At 37.8% G+C, this 25,239-nt stretch overlaps 1 protein-coding gene across 2 annotated transcripts in view; it reads left to right on the top strand.

The window, feature by feature from the left end:
• SLC25A36 (solute carrier family 25 member 36) overlaps positions 1 to 23,902 on the top strand; it is a 40,151-nt gene extending 16,249 nt beyond the window's left edge. For both annotated transcript variants that reach the window (XM_008266251.4, XM_070072742.1), the window contains exons 3-7: positions 1,924 to 2,001; positions 6,204 to 6,304; positions 13,900 to 13,966; positions 17,102 to 17,391; positions 20,070 to 23,902. In XM_008266251.4, the coding sequence (XP_008264473.1) occupies positions 1,924 to 2,001; positions 6,204 to 6,304; positions 13,900 to 13,966; positions 17,102 to 17,391; positions 20,070 to 20,263 (730 nt within the window). In that variant the 3' untranslated portion in view covers positions 20,264 to 23,902. The remainder of the gene's footprint in view (positions 1 to 1,923; positions 2,002 to 6,203; positions 6,305 to 13,899; positions 13,967 to 17,101; positions 17,392 to 20,069) is intronic.
• The last annotated feature ends 1,337 nt before the right edge of the window (positions 23,903 to 25,239 follow it).

The raw sequence follows: 25,239 nt of genomic DNA, 5'->3' as shown, positions 1-25,239 counted from the left end.
CCCCAATCTTTGTTTTTCACACTTGGTTACCAAGTACTTGAGTAGGTAGAATAAAATTGTTAACAATTTTGAATTAAACTGCCATAATTATAGATAACTTCTGATTCCTAATAGGAAAAGTATCTTAATTTCATGAAAATGTTAAATTAAAATTCCCTTGACCTCTGTGATACTGTTTATATTGTGGTTTTCGACAGTTTTGCCTTTTCCTCACAGGAATCTTTATAATCCCTGTAGGGTCTGTGTTAGTTCCTTTTACACTTTTTATGTATTAATTGACTTAATTGTCAGGGTAACCCAATAAGGGGGTACTGCTTTTCCTCTTTTACTGCTGATGGAGCTAAGGATGAAAGGAAAGCTGCTTTGTGGTCTAAAGTTAGTTATCAGCACTGAGCCTCACACTTGGTCGAGCCCCTCCACTTAAACTTTAATTTACCATTATGCTCAGCTGCCTTTCAAGAGATCATCCCCTCCCTTTTTTTTAACTTTGAGATACATTTTTAAGTTGCAAGTTTCATTATGGTCAGAGTCGTCTTTATTTTATTTATTTATTATTTTTTTTGATAGGCAGAGTTAGAGACAGAGAGAAAGGTCTTCCTTCCATTGGTTCACCCCCCAAATGGTGCGCTGTGCAGATCCAAAGCCAGGAGCCAGGTGCTTCCTCCTGGTCTCCCATGTGGGTACAGGGCCCAAGCACTTCGGCCATCCTCCACTGCCTTCCTGGGCCACAGCAAAGTGGTGGACTAGAAGAGGAGCAACCAGGAAAGAACCGGTGCCCCAACCGGGACTAGAATCCAGGTTGCCGGCACCGCAGGCAGAGGATTAGCCTAGTGAGCCACGGTGCCAGCCTTATAGTCAGAGTCTTAATGCTCTACTAAATAAGGAATTCAACAAACAACTAACAAGACATATATTCAGCAACGATATAAGCAAGGGCTATAAACAGTTATCAAATGAAGGGATGTCTGTTTCACTAATAAAGAGATCATTCTTCAACATATACATGTTTGGGAACCACGTGGCATATATAGTGTATTAACTCTGAATTTAAATACCTACTCTTCAGTCTCTGCTGCTTCTCAACTCCAGAATTGACGGAACAACTTACTCTTAGAAAGCCTTGTGTGATGTAGGCATACTTTTGTACCTTTCTCTGCTGGGCATATGTGTGTCGGTGTGCAGTATTTGCTGTTGAATGATCTGCTATTTGTTTCAATATAAGTCTCTCTTTTTAAAGATTTATTGTATTTATTTGAAAGGCAGAGTTGTAGAGAGTAGGAGACACAAAGAGAAAGAGATTTTCCATCTCAGTTTGCTCCCCAAATGGCCTCAACTGCTGGGTTGGGCTGGGCTGAAGCCAGGAGCCTGGCACTCCATCTTGGTTTCCCATGTGGGTGGCAGGGCCCCAAGTACTTGAGCCATCTTCTGCTGCCTTCCCAGGTACATCAGCAGAGAGCTGAACTGGAAGGGGAGCAGCTGGGACTCAAACCAGCCCCCATTAGGGATGCTGGTGCCACAGGCAGTGACCTAACTGGCTGCACCACAGTGCCTGCCTAAGAACTACCTTTTTAACTGGGAATTGAACTTGCTGGTAAAGCACATAAAATTGAGAAGAATAGAGGTAATGATAGCATGGTCATAGGAAAATGTAAGTAGAAACCTCTATTATGATGTTTTTGTTTAATCTGAGGAAAGAACTTGAACCGAGTATTTTTGTATCACTAATAAATCGGTTATCAATCTTTAATGCTATGGTATGTCCTACAAAAGCAGATTTTACTAAATAAGGTGAACTGATCACAAAAGCATAACGTATTATAGTACAAACATGGGATTTAGCTCGGATTTTGTCATACAAAGTAAATTTAAAAAGTACCAGCATTTGAAGGGCATTTCTTTCTAATAAATTTTTGTCTCTTTCAGGGTGATCTTGGAAAAAGAAGGGCCTCGTTCCCTATTTAGAGGATTAGGCCCCAATTTAGTGGGGGTAGCCCCTTCCAGGTAACACAGTTTTTAAAGTTAAATAAAAGTATGGCAATATTTCTTATTTCACAGTATCTAGGCTTAATCATTTATAGGCACAGGTTTGTCTATTTTGTTTTTCCCAAAAACCTGCTTTTCATTTTTTGATCTTTTGTTGTAATTTTAGTTTCAATTTTGTTTATTTCTTGCTTCCTGCTAAGGTTTTTTTTCCCATCCCTCTCTAAGTCCTTAAGGTGCATCATTAAATGGTTTATTTGAAATCTTTTTTTTTTTTTATGTCTCCACTTATTTCTATAAATTTCTCTTAACTGTGCTTTTGCTGTATGTCACAAATTTTGATATGTTGCATTTCCATTTTGATTCACTTCAAGAAGTTTTTTTAATTTCCTCCTTGATTTCATCCCTCTTCTGTTGATTGTTGAGGAGCAAATTATTTAATTTCCATGTATCGTTCTTGTTATTTCCAAGATTTCCAAAGTCTTTCTTGTTATTTAGTTCTAGTTTTATTGCATTGTGGTCAGCAAAGGTATTTGATATTTCAGTTCTTTTGAATTTATTGAGACTTGTTTTGTTACGTGACACATGATCTTTGCTGGAAATTGTTCAGTATGCTGTTGAGAAGAATAGGTATTCTGTAGTTGCTGGAGGGAAAAGTCTATAGATGTCTGTTAGGTCCAATTGATCCAGGGAAAAACTTTGCTTTTTTTGTTGTTGTTGATTTTTTTGTCTGGATGATTTGTCCGTTTCTGAAAGTGGTTTGTTAATGTCCCCTACTACTATTGTATTAGAGTCTGTGTCTCCCTTTATATCTTTTTTTTTTAATATTTATTTATTTTACTTGAAAGAGTTACACAGAGAGAGAGAAAGGTCTTCCATCTCATGGTTCACTCCCCAATTGGCCACAACGGCCGAAGCTGTGCTGATCTGAAGGCAGGAGCCAGGAGTTTCTTCCGGGTCTCCCACGTGGGTGCAGGGTCCCAAGGACCTGGGCCATCTTCCACTGCTTTCCCAGGTCACAGCAGATAGCTGGACAGGAAGTGGAGCAGCCGGGTCTCAAACCGGCGCCCATATGGGATGCCGGCACTTCAGGCCAGGGCATTAACCCGCTGTGCCACAGCGCCAGCCCCTCCCTTTATATCTATTACTATGTGATATATGTATATATCAGTATTGTGTGTGTGTATATTATTTTGTATTATTGAATTGAAATCTGTATCATAATGACCGTCCTGGTCTCTCTTTACTGTTTTACATTTAAAATTTATTTTTTATTAAAGAAATATGGCTACTCCTACTTTTTTGGGGTCCCATTTGAATATCTTGCTCCATCCTTTCAGCTGGTTACTCTGTGTCTTTTTTTTTTTTTTTTTTTTTTTTTTTTTGACAGGCAGAGTTAGACAGTAAGAGAGACAGAGAGAAAGGTCTTCCTTCCGTTGGTTCATTCCTGTAATGGCCACTACGGCCAGCGCTGTGCTGATCCAAAAGCAGCCGGGTGCTTCCTCCCAGTCTCCCATGCGGGTGCAGGGGCCCAAACACTTGAGCCATCCTCCGCTGCCACAGCACTGGCCTACTCTGTGTCTTTTAATTGGAGAATTTAGTCCATTGACAGTTAAGATAGTTGATAGGTAAGGTCTTATTACTATCATTTTCATACTTATTTTGTATTTTTATTGTAATCCCTTTCTTATAATCTTCTTTGTGGATATGCGATTTTTCTCTAGCGTTGTTTGATTCTTTGCTTATTATTTTTGGTAAATCTGTTGTAGGTTCTTTGTGGTTACCATAAGGCTTACAAAAATCTTCATTTGGCTATAATAGACTTTTTGAAATAATGAAAACTTAATGTTGATTATAAAGGTAGGAAAGAGATAAAAAAAAATGAAGAGGTAGGAAATCCTAATAAAGAACTCCGCATTTGTACCTCGTTCCTCTCCACATTTTGAATTTTTGATGTTACATTTAATCTCTTGATATCACCTGTATCTTAGCATTTTAATGTAATTATTATGATTTTTTTTGTTATTCATAGTAAAGATATAAATGGTTTGTCCACCATGTTAACAATCTTAAACATTCTAAATTTGTATGGTTACTCTTGCCAGTGAGCTTTTTGCCTGCTGCTATTTTCTTCTTACTTGCTAGCATCCCTTTCAGTTTGAAGAATTTCCTTTAGCATTTATTGTAATGTGGTCTGGTGGTGATAAATTCTTTCCATTTTTGTTTATTTTTTTTCCCTTCAGAACTGAAAGTGTCATCCCACCCCCTCCTGACCAGTCAGATTGCCGCTGTGAAGTCTGCTTTCAGGCATCTTGAGTCCTGTTTATGTGTTATTTTCTTCTTTTCTCTTACAGTTTTAGAATTTTATTTTTAACCTGTTGACTGTGATATGTCTTGGCAGACTTGATTAGGGTGAATATTCCTGGTGTCCTTTGACCTTCCTTTGCCTGGACAGTTGTGTCTCGCTCTGGGTTGGAAAGTTCTCTGTCACTATGTCTTTGAAATTTCTTCTGCCTCTTTTTTCTCCTCCAACTGTGTATATTCAAGTAGCCTGTCTTCAAGCTCACTGATTTTTTTAAATTCTGTTCCATCTATTTTGTTGATGCCCTCTATAGTGTTTCTGTTTCACTTGGTACATTTGCAGTGGAAGGATTTCTGCTTGATTTTGTTTAATTATTTCCACATCTCTATCAAGTCTCTGTTAGAATATTGAACCTTTTCTCTGTTTTCTCTTGAATTTCATTGAGTTTCCCCAAAGCACCTATTTTGAAATCTTCAAGCATTTGGAAATTTCAGTTCCTAGGTAGTTGCTTCCTAGCCCCTTGGAAATGAAGTGGTTCCCTGCACAATCTTGGGTGCTTGCTGGTGTGCCTCTTCTGCATATGGAGGATTAGTAATCTGCCTTCATTGTGGCTATACTCTAGAATTTCTGAGCAGCCTGCTTATTTCCTCTGAAACTATGGATACTTTTGTTGTTTCAGGGTTAGATAGCACCCTAACTCAAGTCACAGTTTGCCCTGTCTACTGTTGATGCAATTTTACTAATTCAGTCTTTTTTAAAAAAAAAAAAAAAAAAAAAAAAGATTTACAGGGAGAAGTAGAGGCAGAGAGGAGAGAGAGAGAGAGAGAGAGATCTTCCGGCCACAACAGAACTGAGCCGATCAGGAGCCAGGAGCTTCTTCTGAGTCTCCCACATGGGTGCAGGGGCTCAAGCACTTGGGCCATCCTCTGCTGCTTTCCCAGGCGCATTAGCAGAGAGCTGTATCAGAGGTGGAGTAGCCAGGACGCAAACTGGTGCCCATGTGGGATGCCTGCATTGCAGGCGGCAGCCTTAACCTTGCTATGCCACTGTGTCGGCCCTACTAATTCAGTTATTTATTTATTTATTTCATATCTTCTGTGACTTTCTCACACCTTCTGCAACTTTTATTTGTTTGATTTTTTTTTTTTAAGATTTATTTATTTATTTGAAAGTCAAACACACAGAGAAGGAGAGGCAGAGAGAGAGAGGTCTTCCATCCACTTGCTCAACTCCCCAACTGACTGCAATGGCTGGAGCTGCACCGATCCGAAGCCAGGAGCTAGGAGCTTCCTCCGGGTCTCCCACCAGGGTGCAGGGGCCCAAGGACTTGGGCCATCTTCTACTGCTTTCCCAGGCCATTGCAGAGAGCTGGATCGCAAGTGGAGCAGCTGGGGCTCAAACTGGCGCCCATATGGGATACCGGCACTGCAACTTTACCTGCTATGCCACAGCACTGGCCCCTACCATATACTTTGACCCATTGGTTTAACTCTTACCCCCTCTCCTAGCAAAAAATTGTGCAATTGTTAAGTGCTCGTACCGCATTTACTTGATTAAGCATACTTCGTTAGCCTTAGCATTGTACAAACCTTACATCCTTAACTCATTCATGTGATTTCCGGTCATCAAAACGTTACACAGTTTGTGCTTCGGTTAGTCTGTTGCCTTGTGGTCACCAGAGTGGTGGGGATGGGATTCTGTTTGAGGGTGGACACTAGGAACTTAATATTGAAGTGCCTTTTTTTAACTAGATGATAGAAAAAAACTACTTCAGTATTCTCACTGAGAAAATTAAATTAATCTGATATTCCATGAGAATGTAGGTAAAATTTGTTTTGGGATTTCTCTATGTTAAAATTATGAAAAATTTGCAATTAGATTAAGCCACATACTCATTGATAAATTCAAATCTTTATTTTAGAGCAATATACTTTGCTGCTTATTCAAACTGCAAGGAAAAGTTGAATGGTGTATTTGATCCTGATTCTACGCAGGTACACATGATTTCAGCTGCAATGGCAGGTATGAAAGTATAATATTAAAAAAACAAAAATTTTTTGAAACCTAGAGATTTAATATTGAATTGTGATGAGTTCATATTGTATAGTTAAGATCGTTAATGTGGTTTCATTGATTAACATTTGCAAAGATGATTTCTACATTTATTACTGTAAAACAAATTTGATTAGGTATATATAAATTCTGCTAAGTGGGATTTCTGTAATTAGGAGTTTAAGTGATAATATTTATATTGCCTTGTGTAGTCCAGTGAATATCTAGTGATCACTTTTAAGTTTTAAGAATCCAACCATAATTACAGCATAAGTCATGAAACTGTAATTTACTCTTTTCTCCTCAATTTTCTGTTAGTGCCTTTTCCCTTTTTGCGCATGTTTTGGCTTCTGTCTGAAATGTGCCGGCAATTCTTGGTAATGTATTCATTTTGTCCTGTGCTCAAATGCTGAATTTTTTGTGAGTGATATGTTACTAATAATTCAGAGTTTCAATAATGTGTAAAAATCTGGTTGTCATTCCACGCAAATCAGACCACATAGCACCTAAAATTTTGACACTGGCTATGTATACATGCTTGCTAAAGAAATGTTTCCAGAAGCTCTTTTATCATCACTGATGAGTATAAATGATTCTGCATTAAAATAATTAGTCCCAGGTCTCTGCACTACCTTGAAGATACACTGTGAGGGATTGGTTTGGCCAATGCAGTTCTGGAATCATTTGCTGCCATGCATGTTAAACAAAGCCTTGAACTTTGTTTACAATAGAAAATTCTTTGCAGTTTTCTGGTCAACTGTGTGCTTAGTAATGAGTGCCTTAAACTGTTAAAAATTTTCAGTTTAGAAATAAATTGGATCAATTTGAACCACATATTTAAAACAACTGTTTTATGAAATATGAATTTATAAAATGTTCGTGTGATAACCGATACTATGGATCTCTAGCATATACCTTAAAAGTTGTTTCCAAGCCTTTTATATTTAATAACTGTTGACACTTTGAGGTTTTAAAGCTGGAAAGGACAACTTCAAAGATCAGGATAGTGAAATACTCTCATTTATTAAGGAGATTTGGAGCAAGTTATATAATTTATATTAAATCTCTGTTATCTTATTCATGGAACAAGTAAGTTGGTTTACATAGATTTGAGTTTTGAGAATTAGTTCTTTCATTTGGTGCCATAGAGATTATCTAGCTAGATTTTTTTTTACTGTCCTTTTTACAGATGTTGAAGCTGTCATTTTTACCTTATAATCTTGAGTGAGTATCAGGTAAAAGTTAGTAGCTTATGACAAACCTTTAACCAGTATGTTAGATTCTTTAAAAATATATTTTTGGATTACCAATATTTATGTTTTTTTATTTTTAACCCCTCAAAATTATATAAGAAATCTTTTCTTTTCTGAATAAATTGAAATCAAGAAAGTGATGAGCAATCATTTTAAACAGAATATTTTTTCAGTATTACAAATTTAGAAGTTCCAAATGTCTTAAAGCCCTTACTTCATTAGAATATCTCATCAGAATTTATTATTCTGTTTGTTTGCAAAAAGTCTCAGTAGAATTTTCATTTTGCAGTTTTTTTCTCAAATGTGTGCAAATGTTAGCTAATAGTTTGCTTTTATCTGTACATTCGTAACTATTGTCCAACTTTAATTCCTTGAATTTCGATAAACTTTGAGTCTTATACATGTTCAGAGATGATTGCACTGCGCACTTACTGTTTAATATGAAAATACTTTTTTCATTTGTTTGCAGTTTTAATCTGAGAACGTGCTTTCAGAGCTTCCTTGCACTGTTCATGAGCATTCACATTTAGCTTGGCAGTTTTGTACATACTACATGGTTGATGAAACTGAATGGTTCAGTGCAGACTCATTCAGGTAGACTTTTGCCCTTCATTCTTGAAATAATCTAAACCAGACTGCTCTGGTTTTTCTTCAGGATCTTTTTTTAGAAGTCTAAAAATGAATGATTTGGGAGTATAAAGTACTTAGAGATAGTCATGTGAAAAATTATTTTCTCACTGGCTATTCAACAACAACAACAAAAAAATGCTAACCTTGTCACTTTAATACCAAAACTCCACTGAAATATACCAGAAAATGATACCACCTGTAAGATTTTGCCACACCAGTAGCACAGATATCAAATTACTATAATTTTAATTTCAAGTAACCTCTCAATTCAATTTTGTTTTTACTTTATTCATATGAATTCAAGTATTTAGTTTTAGATGCCAAAAAACTCAAGGGACAGTTTATTTAAAGTAGGACTTTCTCTCATGTTTTGTAGTGTTACAAGTGATTACTGTTAGAATTTGTAAGCCTCTAAAATTTAGCTGTAAATTTTCATGCATTAAAAAAAAGTCCCTAGTTGTGAAGAATAGTTAATCCTATTAAGTGATGTTGACTCTTAGTTTTACTTCCCTGTTGCCTCCTACATATCCTGTTGAGGATTTCTGCGTTTTGCTTGTGTATTTTGTTTAAATGAACTTGACTATCCCTCAGTATACACCTAGACACTTGTGTGTATACAAAAAAAATTGTATTATGTTTCTTCTTTATGTAATTCCTAAATTTTAAAGGTTGTCTTATCTGGCACTTACGTCCTTTTATATACATATTATAAATGTAAAGGAAGTGCATTCCAGTTTTATTAGATTATATATTCATACAGTTATGCTCAATTCTTAAAACACCAGTAATGTAAGTGGTTATTGTTTCCTACATACCTAGTGGGTTTTATTTGCTTATGGCATGCTCTATTATTTTTCAAGATATATTTTTCTATTTGACATAAGGTTCACTATTAAAGGTTAAGCTTTATTTATTAAATACAAATTTTGTCATGCATATATAAAATATTTTTAAATTATTTTATTTGTCCATGGCAGTTCATTCAGCCAAATGGATGGTTGGACAGATGTTTTGTGTGTTTATGTGTAAACATTCTTCCTGTTTTTTTGTTTTGTAGAATACAAGAAATTAAATACAAAATAATCCAAAATATTCCATAAGTATGGATGTGCAATATTACTGGCCATAGTGCAAAAGGTGAAAGGTACTATTGTAGCAACATATGCTTTATTTTATAAAAACAAATTATAAATAGTTCCAAAATGAAGTTATTTGAATATTCTGTTGAAATTTTTTTTAAGATTTACTAAGTAGGGTGATTGTTCAAAGATAGAAAATTGTGCTTTCAACTCTTTGATCATGATAGATAATAATGGTAGGAAAATGAGGTGATAACCCCCTCTAAACATTTTCTTAGATTTCCATTTGACAAGGTTAGCATTTTTTCTTTAAGGCAAGGTTGATCTTCTTTTAGGTAAGTATTTGGACTCTGAAACTGCTCCAGATGGCAGGATTTTCAGTACTCGTGCATTTAAAAAAAAAAATTATGGCCCATTCTGATAATCCATTCTTTCTTTTTTAACCTAAAAATTTTTTAAAGTTAGATCTCACAGTAAATATTTCTCAAATCCTTCCAGTGGGATTCAATTTGTACACATGTTTCTGATGAGGTCACTGCTTGTTGTTATGATACAGAAAAGCCTGTGTCTATTTTAGGCATTTACTGTACATTTCTCCCGAGAAAAGAGTGAGATCGTGTCATCTCATGCTCCCCATCCGCAGGTCACTTCCTGTAGAAATATGGACTAACTTAAACCTCGTGAGTACTGATCTGAGCCTCTCTTGCAGCCTCTAGTATAAGAAACACACCCTGGGATTTTATGATAGCTGTGGAATTAGTAGAAGGCGGGAAATGAACTTTTATTTCCTGAATTTGTGTGTGCATTATTGAGTATTCCATAAAAATTTAATTATGATCCCTTTATAATCCTTTTAGAAGGAAGAATGGGGTACTTTCAGGTCATCGTGTAATAGCAGCGTGGGGTCTTCAGCTTGGCGGTAACAGCCTTGACCTCCAAGGAATCTGATAATAGTGTATATACACAGTTGTACATGGCATCATACCATCCTAACTCCTTCTAGATAAAATAGTAGCTCTCTTTGCTTAGCAATAACATTTAAAATTCTACTGTAGTGCTTTCCATTCTCGTGTGTTAGTTCTTGGCTTTCTGCTTTTTTTGCCAAAATAGCAATCTTTGTACCATTACTTTCCAAATAAATGCAGGATTAAAAAAAATGGGATCTTACCTGTTTTAGTTTTAATTAGGTTTTAAAATAGGTAAATGATAACATTTCTCTTAGGAGGCTAGGTGGATTTTGTTCTTACAGAAGTTAACTGAAATAAAAAGTAGTGAAAATGCAACACTACAGGTATCACTCACTTAATGAAATAAACATTTTCGGCAAGTTTGCTATAACCAGATTTTTCTGTTAATTTGGTTTTTTGTTGATTTTTATTACCAAATGGGCTCTTAGATCAAATGTACTCTGAAGTCAAGACTTTGAAAATCGCATTTAAAAATGTTAAGGCTTTCTAATGAAGCACTAACACACCACTAACACTATTGCCACTGGATTGGCGCTTTACTTTAAGCCACTATGAAGCAGTCTTAATGCTTAACCTACAAATGGATCTCTCATATCTTCTTTTTAAGTCTGTTTTAATGTATCAGTGGATGCTCAGAATATTAGTATAAGTTATTGTTGTATTATCAGAATGTCCACAAACTTAAAGTGCATAATAAAAAGTAATAAGCAATCTGTAAATTCAAAGGGCATCATTCTCAATATCTTCATGTGTATTTGTCTTAGAAGGAAGTTGTTCAGCTTTGGCTAACCTCGAATTGCCTAAGTTAGTGGTAGTATTTTGTTTCTTTTTGTTTGTTTCGTTCCTTGAATTACTAGATGTAATTTAGCCTAAAATGTCTACTGGAGTTTGTTAAAAGTGCCTTTGGTTAGGAGAAAGTAATAGCATAAAAGTCAAGGGTCAGAGTTTTAACTGATTCAGAACCAGTGACTATGGGCCTGTGGAGTGTGCCTAGATTCTTGGTAGTGTGCTGGCAGTTAGAGTAGTCCCTCAGAGAGTGACTAGTTAGGGGGAGGTGAGCCAGAACAACTATAATAAGTGTAGCTTATTGATAGCAACAGCTACATAGAGATAAGATAACATTCTCTCACTTACCTAAATTTTAGTATGTCTTATGACATAGGTTAATTCGTGCCTGGAAATGTCTTTTAGTTAAGTGAGAAATACCTGTTGTTTGCTTCCCACATTGTTTATTAATAATGTACAGAGAATAATTTCAGGTTATATTGTACAGGTCTTTATAGATTTTTAGTCCTAGTAAATTTATAAATATTTGTTGTAATATTTTAAAGTTATATATATATGGATTTTTCCCAGCCTCAAATTAAGGAATTTTATGACCTGGAAGAATATTATGAGCAGAAGCTTTGATACTAAGTTCACATTTTCATACATAGAATTTTTATTTTAAAAAATTGGTACATATCTTCTTTTCAAATACAGCATAATTAATTGAGAATTTTTATCTAGGCAGCCCTTTTTTAAAAATTTTTTCTAAAATTGAGTAAAAAGCAAATACTTTTCTTAATTTAAAATTTCTACAGATGATTGCAAAAAACCAGTGTGACTAAGGTAGAACATTTTGTTGTTTTTTTCCGCTTAGCAGCTTTTCACTAATAAACCTTTCATCTTACTATCCCGAAATTAAGTTAATATAAATCTCTAATTTTAAAAAATACAAATCCTTAAATTGGGGCTTGACCAGGGCAATGATATCTGATTGCCTTAAAAGATAAATCTAAATATCTTTAAAATAATTTAAATAACTTTTTCATTTAAAAAAATGAGATTGAAAAGAATAAAAAATAATACTCTATAACTTTGTTCTAATTAAAATAGGCCATGTAAGAAGAATATTTAGTTGCTCTGATAGCTTCATGCTTTTCTTCCCTCTTACCAAGAATATATATATATATAAAAAGAACCTTCCACTGAAACAGATGTTCCTAATAGTCTGCCTAACCTTTTAAATTTGTATCATTTTAGTACTTAACTGATGCTTCTAAAATCATTGTCCCATTCTAATTTTATAGTTACATATTAATATTAAAAGCACATAAGAAAAATAGAGGCTATTGTTATAAAATTGTTAAAGGAGTTATTAAACAGTTTTCATTCCATCTATCCTGCTTCCTGAATACATTTAATGGGATGTCCTTTTGTGTAACAGCTAGCTATTTTTACAGTGATAAATGGGGTCACTGGAGTAAAATTTGAGTTAGCTAATTGCCTGACATCGTGGAAGGGGAAGGAACCTTGTGAGGCCAAATTCAGCTCTGTAAATAGTTTAGTAAAAGTATTTTGCATATGTAGATAACGCTTGTACTAGTTTTGAAAGCCAGTAGTAGTAGCTTTTTCAATTGGTTCTGTTCTATGTGTCAATTTTAAAAATAGATTATTCCTAAGTATATCACAGTATTTTTGTTCCTGAAAGTACTTTACTCATGTTAAATGTGCTGATTGTAGTCTGCTTTTCTAAAACTAATGTGCTTGACATAATAGTATTTGATAAAAAAGATTATAACAGTTGAGATCTTTAGACATATCTTCATGCAAGTTTTCATATTATGTGAAGGCCAGCTGAATAAATGTAGCCTGATGTAAGTAGTCCTATGAAGTTTGTGTAGCTGATCTTAGATGTAAATGCAGTCTATTTAAAGCCCTGTTATGAGACAGTCTTCCTAAATTCCCGTGATCATCAAGATTGCATTTTGTGTGGAATTTTCCTGTAAATAGGAAGATGGCAAGTAAAAGCTAATGCATGCGCCTAGAAGCATACTGCTCCAGAGGTTGTCATTTACTGGCTGGCATGAGGCACATCTGGGTGGCCAGCCTTCTTTAATAGTTGTTGAAGAGAGAGAACTTTAGTTTTAAAGTCAATCAGAGCTAGCTTCTCTTCTGAATTTCTTTATTCAGTGTCTATAAAAGTGAGAGGAAAGTTCTAATTTGTAACCTTTTCATTTTTGAGATTTTTTAATGTGTCTAAGTAGATGAAGAAATAGATCTGTCCTGTTAATCCTAACAGAAACTTTACCTTTGTAGTGACCCTGATTCTGAAACTTTTAGTAAGCATGTTTAGAAAGTATCTGTGGGGCTATACAATAGTCTTTTTGGTTATATAATCAACCAAATGTCCAATAACAGTAAATGATCCATTTATGTAGAATCCACTTTGAATGTAGTGGTTTTGTGATACTAATTGGACTACCAGGTAGCTGTGGTAGAGTGCATGCTTTTTAGCCCTAGAATAAACAAAATTCCTGTATGTTTGGCTACAGAAATGGGTTTCTGAATTCGGCTTAGATAGTAGAGAGCACCCAAAAGGATATTCTGAGTAGGCTGGGAGAGCACTGTGTATATAGTCAGATTTTGTTCTTAAAAGAATCTTTTAGTTAAGGTCAGAATTTGAAAATTCATGTAGATTGAAAGTGAAGACAAATGCTTATGGTTGTATGGATTTGTACAATAAAAGTATAAAGCGTCTATCAATTAGCCCTTTAAGTATTTCTGAGTATTCTTTACTATAGATTCATATGATTTTTAAATGTTTATGTTCTTTATTTTTACTGGAGTTCATTTTAAACATGTTTGTCTAGGTTTTACTGCGATCACAGCAACTAACCCCATCTGGCTTATAAAGACTCGGTTACAACTTGATGCAAGGTATGTTGATTCTTTAAAATAAAATTAGTTCTATGGATTTAGCTAATTTTTTCCTGGAAATGTATTTCATAAGATTTTGGTGTTAGGGGTCTAACTATGTTTTCCTCGTAACCTTTTGCTGCCTGGTTTGGTGGCAGTCATATATATAGATTCATCTGTTAGAATTGCTTGAGAGTACCAAGATTCATCCATCAACAAATCTATAGTAAACAGATACTGCTGTGTTCTAAAAATAAACAAAGGAAACAGTGGGACCAGCTTTAAATGGGATAATCAAGAAAGTTTGGTTTTTCATTTTAAGCAGAAGAAACAGTCGACCATAAAACTCAGAAGTCCTAAGGTCTAGGCATTTGGTATAACCTGGAAACTGAGGAAACCAGAAGCAGTGCAGCTTAGGGTTGCCCATATCAGCTCCTATTAGCCTTAGGATATGGAATGGGGAAGGGTAATACTGTGAAATAGAGAGATGGGCTTTTTTTTTTTTTTTTTTTAAAAGATTTATTGTATTTATTTGAAAGAGTTAGAGAGGTAGAGCTTCAGAGAGAGAGAGGTCTTCCATCTGCTGGTTCACTCCCCAGATGGCCATAATGGCCGGAGCTATGCCAATCTGAAGCCAGGAGCTTCCTCCGGGTCTCCCACGTGGATGCAGGATTCCAAGGACTTGGGCCATCTTCTACTGCTTTCCCAGGCCACAGCAGAGAGCTGGATCAGAGGTGGAGCAGCCAGGACTAGAACCGGCGCCCATATGGGATGCTGGCGTTTCAGGACAGGGCTTTAACTCGCTGTGCCACAGCACCAGCCCCAAGAGATGGTCTTATCTAGTGATTATAATAATGATTTTAACAGTTTTGAACTGTTACAGACTTCAGTCTAGAGTGGGTTCTGTGTATCAGACATTTATGCAGTTCTTGTATTTTTGGAATTTTGGAAGCAGTGTTGTATTCTGTAAGCTATAAACAAACCTGATCTAATAAATCATTAACAATTAATTGCAGTTGCTTAGATAATCTTTTCTACATCTGTCATGTAGAGTTATATGCTATTTGAAGATTTGGCAATGTCTAATTGTTTCATCTGCAGTACTGCTTTTAGTGAAATGTTCAGTTGTAGCAAAACTCAGTTTCTTAGTGCCATAAATCTGAAAAATGATAGGTAAGACTAAACCTCAAGTTTGAGATGCCTATCCACATATTGGATTGTAAGCTATCAGAGTTTGTTTTTTGTTTTTTTTTTTTTGTTTGTTTTGTTTTTTTTTTGTTTTTTTTTGACAGGCAGAGTGGACAGGGACAGTGAGAGAGACAGAGAGAAAGGTCTTCCTTTTGCCATTGGTTCACCCTCCAATGGCCGCCGCGGCCGGCGCACGGCACTGATCCGATGGCAGGAGCCAGGTTCTTATCCTGGTCTCCCTTGGGGTGCAGGGCCCAAGCACCTGGGCCATCCTCCACTGCACTCCCTGGCCACAGCAGAGAGCTGGCCTGGAAGAGGGGCAACCGGGACAGGATCCGGTGCCCCAGCCGGGACTAGAACCCGGTGTGCCGGAGCCGCAAGGCGGAGGATTAGCCTAGTGAGCCACGGCGCCGGCCCTCAGAGTTATGTTTCAACATAGAACTAGGGGATTAGGTAAAGCATGGCTTAAAACTCTTAATTTTTTTGCCCCTTTAAATTGTAGCACAAGCTAGTACAGGGATGGGGAATGGGGTAGTGTGGGGTAATAGTAAAGCTTGACTATTAGAGTATTCTAACTTAACAACTCTAAGGTCAAAAATAAGGCTGGTATGTCTACAGGTCTTCCTTCTAGACTTGTGTCGTAGCTTTCTTGTGGAAGAGAACCAGTGGCACCAGAAACTGGTAGGTAGAGTTGGTTGCTTGGATCCTTCAACTAAATAGATACTCAGAAAAGTCAGTCATTAGTTCATAAAACTGGAGGCATCTGTAAGTCATCTGGTAAGTGTTTTAGCTATGGTTTTATTTTGATATGTTATACAAATTTTAACTCCTCTTTATCTCCCCATAGGTAGTGTTTAAACTCATTTCTTTTTGGGGGAATCATGGTATAACGTAGTTAATTTTTGTTTTTACAAACTAAAAATCACACGCATATGTAGGAATAGGTTTTGTGCCCTGTAAGAGTAGGTGCTGTACCCTTAAGTAGCACTAAGGCAACTGTCTTGAACAATACTGAATAAATCCGATAGCTGTACAGGTCCCCATTTACTTTTCACTGGCAATACTAATGTAGCCATTGCTTTTATATGCTCATGGAGAGTTTTATTTATATTCACCAGTCACTTTTGGGAAAGGGCTAAAAGGAGTTGTTAACTCTTCAAGGGCAAGCAAGCTAATTAATCATATTCCCTACTTTATGAGGACCATCATCATTAGTTTTTGTGTTACTAAATGCAAAGGAAATTCAACTTACTTAGAACTGGCATTAATACAGTGTGAGGAGTATTGTGTACTTTGTTTTGTTGTTATGCAAAACAGTGTTTTGAGTTGCATATAGTGCCTAGCTGATCTGTTGTTTGAACCCCAGAGGAGGACCTGGCACTGATAATAGTATGTCGTGGATTTTGCATTAAGTGAAATGTTACTATATCTTACTCGTGTAATATGAACAACTTGGGATGGGACAGAAAATATGAATGTTGTCTTAAAATTGTGATTGTAAAGCAGGCAGGTATTGTGGTTCAGTATGTTAAGCCACCACTTGGGATGGTCACATCACATACGGGAGTGCCAGTTTCGGTCCTGGCTGCTATGTTTTCTCATCTGGCTCCCTGTTGAAGCATCATGGGAAGCAGCAGGTGATGGCTCAGGTACTTGAGACCCTGCCACTCATGTTCAAGGCCCCAGGCTTTGTTCTGGCCCATTTCTGGCTGTTTGGACATTTAGAGAGCGAACTAGCAGATGGAAGATAGTGCGTGTGCACACACGCTTGCTCGTTTATGCGCTCTATCTGCTTTTTCAAGCAAATGAAAAATTTATTTTAAATTCTGATTTCACTTCTTCATGATTTAAAGAAGAGCATTTTGGTATATTTTTACTCTATTTCATTTACTTTATTTACTTATAAATTTACATAAATATATATATATAAATGATATGTCAATAAGATTTCTCCCTTTTCCTTTTCAGGAGCCGTGGGGAAAAGCGATTGGGTGCTTTTGAATGTGTTCGCAAAGTATATCAGACAGATGGACTTAGAGGATTTTACAGGGGCATGTCTGCTTCCTATGCTGGCATATCAGAGACTGTTATCCACTTTGTTATTTATGAAAGTATAAAGCAAAAACTGCTGGAATGTAAGACTGCCTCTATGATGGAAAACGATGAAGAGTCTGTGAAGGAAGCATCAGATTTTGTGGGAATGATGCTAGCTGCAGCCACCTCAAAGACTTGTGCCACAACTATCGCATACCCTCATGGTGAGAAGAGCTGAAATTGCATAATAATAATATTGTATTCCATAAGAAATATGTCGCATGCCAGCCACCAGTTTGCTTACTAGAGCATTTATAATTTTTACTGAACTCTGGTAAAACAGCATTCTTGAGTTAGCAATGGGCTGATGCAGCTGATTAAAGGGGCAGTGTATGCTGTGATGTAGCATAATGGTGGTCACACGTGCACTCTAGAGTCAGATAGTCAAATTCCAGCCATACTGGATCAGCTAGAGACCTTCCAGTAAGTTTCTGAAAAATATTTGTGTTTAAATGGGGGCTATAGTAAATACTTTCATTGTATTGTTGCTAATTTACATAAACATGGTCTAGAGTACTTAACTTTCTTTCATTATTATTCTTTAGTTTTTTTTCCTTTTTTTTTTTTTTTAAAGATTTATTTTATTTATTTGAAAGATGGAATTACAGAGAGAGGTAGAGACAGAGAGAGAGGTCTTCCATCTGCTGGTTCACTTCCCAGATGGCCACAATGGCAGGAGCTGCGCCCATCCAAAGCCAGGAGCCAGGAGCTTCTTCTGGGTTTCCCATGCAGGTACAGGGGCGCAATAACTTGGGCCATCTTCTACTGCTATCCCAGGCCATAGCAGAGAGCTGGATCAGAAGAGGAGCAAGGCCGGCGCCACAGCTCACTAGGCTAATCCTCCACCTAGCGGCGCCGGCACACTGGGTTCTAGTCCCGGTCGGGGCGCCAGATTCTGTCCCAGTTGCCCCTCTTCCAGGCCAGCTCTCTGCTGTGGCCAGGGAGTGCAGTGGAGGATGGCCCAAGTACTTGGGCCCTGCACCCCATGGGAGACCAGGAGAAGCGCCTGGCTCCTGCCATCGGATCAGTGCAGTACGCCGGCCGCGGCGGCCATTGGAGGGTTGAACCAACGGCAAAAGGAAGACCTTTCTCTCTGTCTCTCTCTCTCTCTCACTGTCCACTCTGCCTGTCAAAAAAAAAAAAAGGAGCAGCCAAGACTAGAACCGGCGTCCATATGGGATGCCGGCACTTCAGGCCAGGGTTTTAACCCACTGCACCACAGCACTGGCCCTGTAACCTTCTTTGTCTAAGTCTAGCTATGCTAGAACATAATCAGAATTGTCCTTGTTTTCAAATGGGAAACTGAGAACCAATTTTTAGAAAATTAAGTAACGTAACCCAAAGTCATATCAGCAGTGGAGCCCAGATCCTAACTGGAGTCTAATTCCAAATCTGCTTCACTTTTGTTACACTGGTTAATATTATAGTCTGCCCCCAGCCCCTGCCCTGCCACTTACATCCTATCAGGATAAATGAAATAGGACTAGAAAATTAATATTTGCTCTAAAATGTAATTTATGAAACCAACTATTAGCCTAGTTGGACTGTGAATTTACCCATCTGTTTCTTCAAGGAGGCTGCTGGCTCCACTAATGGAAGTCAGAGTAGCACATATCCACAACCTTGTTGAGGTTCTGGCCTCCCGTGTGGGTTAAGACAGTGCCTGCTGAAGGAAAGGATAGAGCTTGAGGAATTAAAAAATCCTGTCCTGGGGCTGGTGTCAGCTTGCAAAGCTGTAGTCCCATATGAGTGCCTGTTCAAGTCCTGGCTGCTCCACTTATGATCCAGCTCCCTGCTGGTATGCCTAGGAAGTACTTGAGCCCCTGTTACCCAATGAGATTGACCCAGATGAAGCTCCTGGTTCCTGGCCCAGCCTTGGCTATTAGGGCCATTCCGGGTGTGAAACAGCAGATGGCAGATCTCTCCATCTCTGTCCCTCTGCCTTTCAAATAAATAAATCTTTTTTGGAAAAACAGCAATCTTGTCACTTTGAAGTGTGATGATGTCATTGGGAGAAGAGGTATAGTTGATAAAGGAGGTATTTGGAGTTAAGTGTGTAAGTGGCGTGACTCTCAAAACATGACAGGGAAGTTTCAAATACACTTTCGCCTTTGCTGGGGACTGCCTTAGGCTTTTTGAGACCCATCAAGAGTACCTTGTTGAAATGTTTCAAAAATAGTGAAAGAGTCATTACATTTTTAAATTGGAAATTAAAATCTTATCCAAGCTGTACAATTAAAACCTGAGCAGCTCCCACTTCTCACCTTTAAAATGAAGAAAAATTGGAGTCATCGTTAAGGTCCACTTCCTAGTTGATTCCCAGGCTGGGCCTTGTAGCCGGCAGCTAGTGTTTGTTTCTTTATCCACTTGCCATTTCACATTGGTTTACGTGGAGTGTTGTGAATAGATTAATCTGTGTTCTCTGTGTACTGTCCACTTTATTTTTTTAAATCTTTTTACCTGTTTCTCACTGTATCTATGTTCACCTTTGATACCACTTCCGTTCCCTTTGCTGCTTATTCATATTTTTCTCATCAGATCAGTTCCGCCCTCATTAATTACATAGCATACAATGGATAATTCTCTTTTGTCTCTTTGTATCTTTTTATACTTTTTAGAGGCCTATAAAATTTCATGACTAGTGTATATGGCTTTGATTATAATTTATATTACAATATGATGTGACTGATTTCAATCGGCTACACATTAAAAATCAGCATTTATCTTGAGTGTACACTTACGAAGTGATAAATGAGATGTGCTCCTTATAATTAGGATGGTGTAAAGATATCAGTAATGTTTAAACAAAATTATTTTTTTCTTTCATTTCTTTCTCAAACAGAAGTTGTAAGAACAAGACTACGTGAAGAGGGAACAAAATATAGATCATTTTTTCAGACACTGTCTTTGGTTGTTCAAGAAGAAGGTTATGGGTCTCTTTACCGTGGCCTAACAACTCATCTGGTGAGACAGATTCCAAACACAGCCATTATGATGGCCACCTATGAACTGGTGGTGTACCTACTCAATGGATAGCAGTGTGGGGCTGCTCCAGAGAGGGGAGACCAAAAGATTGCAGTGGACCATGGAGTATCCAAGCCAGCGTGGCGGACGGAAGAAAAGTAGTTTGGGAACATGTAACTATGCCTAAGTGGAAGTTTGGTTGTAGGAATTTAAGTAACCATACCGCATTACTTGATCTTTCAGTAATGAGGGAAAGAAAAACCTTGGCTGCCTCCAAGGAAATGCCTCTCAAAGCACTCCTTACGCAAAATTGCCATTTTCTCTACCATGTCCACCAGATGCAGTTGTGTTTCATTGATTTATGGCAGTCAGAGTATAGTGTTTATTCCATAAGCACGCACTTCTCCAATATTCTAAACACGTACTGTAACTATCCAAAGATAGTATTGGCAGTCATAAATTTCCGATTTCTGGCTATTAATTCCTGTAAAAGTGTTAAGCAACAACATTAGGGAGAGCCTTGGTATTACTGTCACATTTTCCCAAGAAGACCTTGCTCAATATTTTATGTTCAGTTATTTGGCTTTGCAGTCACTTTTTACAGCCAACGAGATAGCATCTAAATATCTTACATATTTTTAACATTAAATTTTGATTTCCACAGCTTACAAGTGTTTGATCTTTTGCATAATGTGGATTTTAAATTGTTTGCCAGTGTATCCAACTCACATGGTAATGGTTTGGGAAGATGAATTAAACTAGTAAAATGTTGATTCTTGACCATTTCAGTGACTTGAGCATGTCCTCATATCTTCCCTAATTGTATGGTACATGAATGAATGCAGTAGTCTTTTCAGTGACTTACTGGATATAAACTTGACTTTCTACCTATTTGTCACACCTTAGTATCATTACAAGTGGAAAACATATACCACTTCTCAGTTTTTCTGTACTTGTTTTCACTTTAAGAATTTGAGCCCTTGAGTTGTTTTCAAGCCCATGTAGATTACATTTTAATTATTTTGTAGAGAAACTGGTAATTTTCTGTTTGGCCCTTGCAAGTTTTTATTTTAAAAATAACATACTAAAACTAATATGTGGGACAGTAACAGTATTAAAGATGAGGGGCCCTCTGCATCTGATTCAGTGGGTAATGCTCTTAACTGACTTAGAGTTTGGCAAAAGAACAAGCTGCTTTTGACAAGAAATTTATTCTGTGCTGATTTTCTGAACGGTAAATCATAGCATTCAAGTTAGTTTGGGTTAAATGTATTAACAGGATATAACTTTTAAATTTTGCTATTGAGACAACTGTACCTTTTAATACTTTAAATGTATTCTATATATGGCCCTTATGAAGCTATCTGTTGTAATTCTGTAAGACTTTGCCTATGGATGTTGCTATACTGGTGTATAAAACGTCTACAATTAAACTCCAGTGTGGGATTCATTTCAGTAGACCGTAACTGTGCATTTTGTGCAGTGGCTTTATCTGCAGAATGACTCCTTGTGAACGCACTTTGTGGCCTTGTTTTGAGGTATGAGAATAGAGAATTTCATGATAAAATTATATTTTTTAAAATATTAGCCGTGTATTGGGCAGAAACAGTGTTGCTAACTTTTTTGGGGTTTTAGGTATATTGTTTTGGAGACCTTCAGTATACATGTCTTAAGTATTCTGTGTGCCCTGTAGTGCCCCCGACACGATTGCCAGCTTACGTTGCTGACACCAGTGAAGTGCAGTGCCCCCTTACCTTCTTCAACCTGACCTCTTGTAGTCACCAATAGCTGGATGTTTCTGAGGTGCTCAATTGGAATCACGAATATTCCAGTCCATGTGGAGACCAAAGGCAAATTGAGTTTCCTTACTTTTTATGGTAAACTTCAGCTTTGACATTTATTGTGAGGAACATACCAAAAAAAGAAAAGAAAAAAAAAGCAGGAGATTCTAACTTAAAAGTGGAGAAGTCTCAACCTATGGTGTTTACCTTTCTGGGTGCCACTGATACTGCCTAAGAATCCAGTGCCATTTGCCTCTGAAGACCCATCACCTCAGTTGTGCTGAATGTAGGGCAGAGACCTCCCTCTTCTCGCTGATCTCAGTACCCACGAATGGTGAAGAGTGATACGAAAACCAGCAGCGAAGGAACACCTTACAGAGCTGTAGCAAATTCCTAACAAGTGTCCTTCCAGGATGACCGTGAATGCTATTTCTGTTTGTATTTAGCAAGTCCAATTTGGCCTTCCGTGCATCGTATTCATCTTCTAAAGCTCTTCTGTGTGCACTAGAAGGAACAGAGTCTCCGTGCTTGTTTGTACAGCAGCTAGAAGAGCACCACTTGCTGTAGTTTATTTTTTGTGTGACGAGGATAATTCAAACAGGTATTTAAAGTTTGCCTCGGAAATCTTTCTTGCAAAAATTTTTAGTGAATAATTAAATTAAAATTGAGTATATATATTTTTTTTAATTTAAAAAGAGAATGCATACTCAAACTCAAAGCATTGGACTTTTTGGGTAGTGTAGACTATGTTTTGTTTTTGTCTGTTTCTACTAGTAGATAACTTTACTTCTGGTGTAAGGTAGTCAACACTCTTCAGATTGGAATGTGCTTTTACTGTAGAATCTTCTCTGAAAATGGAACTGAACACATTCAGGTTAAAGCAGTAGATCCTGGAAAAGAACGTCCTTGCGCGGAGCAGCAGCAGAAACCACTTTGGCTGCCTCTGCTACCTGTGACTCAGAGAATCGGTTTTGTACATTTCAGAGTCCAAATGTGGGGCTTGCCCCATGATTGCAGGATACCATACAGTGCTTTCAATTCGGGGGGGGGGGGGGGGGGGGCCTGTACCACCAAAGCTGGCTCATGGTTCTCATTGTGTAATTTTAATAGAACCAACCCTACTGGATGGGCCCCATGCCCATAAATAATTGATTTGTCATTTTGAAACCTTGGTAGAATATCATGAGACTATTTATCCAGACTTCCGTCTCCTAAACCATGATGCACACTGTGGAATGACAGCAGGTTGAAACCAACAGCATTTAGATTGTTAAGAAATAGTGAACATTTCAGCATATTTAAATTTGTTTTAAATCACAAGCATATTGATTTGAATTTGAAGGTGTTTCAAGTGCTAGAAGTCAGTCCATTCCCTACCCTTCCAGAATCACTGATGCCTGTCTGTTTACATGCTCTCGTGCCCGCGCTCTCGGTACTGTAGGGACTCTTGGGGCTGCTACATGCAGTTCAGCCTTTTTCTCCTCTGATGTTGATCATGACTTTAACATTCCTAACAGTGTAGTTGTTCGGGGATGATTTAAATTGGAGGGCATGACAGTGCGTAAAGCCCAGTGCTTTCTGTCTACTCAGTGTCGCTTCTCCATCCTGCCCTCACATTTGCCATGTGTCTGTACGCTGACTTTTACGCTAGTCCTTTCTGAAGTGATAAACTGTCGCTTCACTCAGTTTTTGTGTTAATGAGCTTTTTGACTGTACCCCAGTGTATGTGAATGAGTAGATTGTGACCTGTAAGTGGTAGCTAATTAGTCAACTTAAAATGAGTTGGTAACTTAACCATTCATGTGAGGTTTGCTATTCTTGATTTATGTACATTGCTGTAAATTATGTGCATTTATTCTGTATTTATGTTATCCAGCCAACTTTTACTTGAATTGTTAAGATTCAAAAAATTAAAATATATTCATGAAAATGTGGTTGTTTTGGTTTTTTTCTTTATGTATATTTTGGCAGAATGAAAATGTGATGACTTTCTTAGGGTTCTCCTACGCGCAGAACAGCGCTTTGCCATTTCAGGTTAGGTGTCAGGCTCATTTGTTGATTGCAACAACAGATCTTTGGGGGCGCCTTCTATCTGCTAGACTGGCATCTCTAGAAATCGAAAGGTCAAGTCATCTGTGCATGTTTTCCATGGCTTTATGGTATTGATCTTTAAGTATATGAGAGAATAACCATTTGTTAGGTTGAAACATAAGTCACACAGATGAAAGTGCAATGTGCTGTCTGCCCACTTTACGTTTTATCTGTTTTAAGTTTTTCAGAATTGCAGCTAACATGAAACATTGCAAGTCTTGCGGGTGAGGAAACCGGGACAGACTGCCATGCTCCGCATCCCAGAGCTACGGTAGAGCTGAAGTAGTGTGCTTAAGCAACAGTCATCTTGTGCTGAAGATGCTGGCAGAGTGATGGCTCAGGTTGCTGTGGGTTAGCTCAAGTGTCTCAAGTTCAGACTGGTGTGGGTTCCCTCCTGAATGTCGAGGAAGGAATTTGTGAGTTCGTGATTCGGTTTCTCAGCACTTGGTGACATTAGACAGCTCAGGCAAGCAAGCACATTGTGTTCAGTGATTTCCTTGTTTTCCTCCTGACTGCATAGGCCAGCTGGCTGCCTTAGTTAATGTATTGAATCAATTCAAAGTGTGTAGTCCTGGGGTGCTGTGTTTGCACAATAGTTTTATGCGATCTCCAGCAGCCCACGATCAGATGAATAGAGTTAGTCACATCTTGTTTACTCACTTGGGTGCTTTGAAACTAGCCCTGGGCTTACTTGGTTACTCGTGGGCATTCTAGATGACATGGGGTGTTCACAGAAACTCTTAAAAGGAAAGATTTGTAGGAATTGACCCAGGATAAAACACAACAGAGAGTAATGAGAAATAAAGCTGAATATGTAAATCAGAACAGTATGGGCTGTCTTAGAACTAAAACATAGACCTATAGTTTATATCCTTAAGCCACTGGGGAACCACTGGATTTTTTCCCCTTCAAAGGTGACCTCATAGAAAGTCAGACTTAGGGGCCAGCATTGTGGCCTTAGTGGGTTGAGCCGCCTGCAACACTGGCATCCCATATAGGCGCTGGTTCCTGACCCAGCTGCTCCACTTCTGAGCCAGCTCTCTGCTCGTGGCCTGGGAAAGCAGCAGAGGGTGGCACCTGCCTCTGCACCAATGAAGGAAACTAGGAAGAAACTGGCTCCAACCTGACCTAGCTCCGGCCACTTGGGGAGTGAATCAGCAGATGAAGATTCTCTCT

The sequence above is a fragment of the Oryctolagus cuniculus genome, chromosome 4, assembly GCF_964237555.1.
Source record: "Oryctolagus cuniculus chromosome 4, mOryCun1.1, whole genome shotgun sequence".
Classification (NCBI taxonomy): Eukaryota; Metazoa; Chordata; class Mammalia; order Lagomorpha; family Leporidae; genus Oryctolagus; species Oryctolagus cuniculus.
The sequence above is the reverse complement of the archived record's forward strand: the minus strand, read 5'-3'. Positions and strand labels throughout refer to the sequence as shown.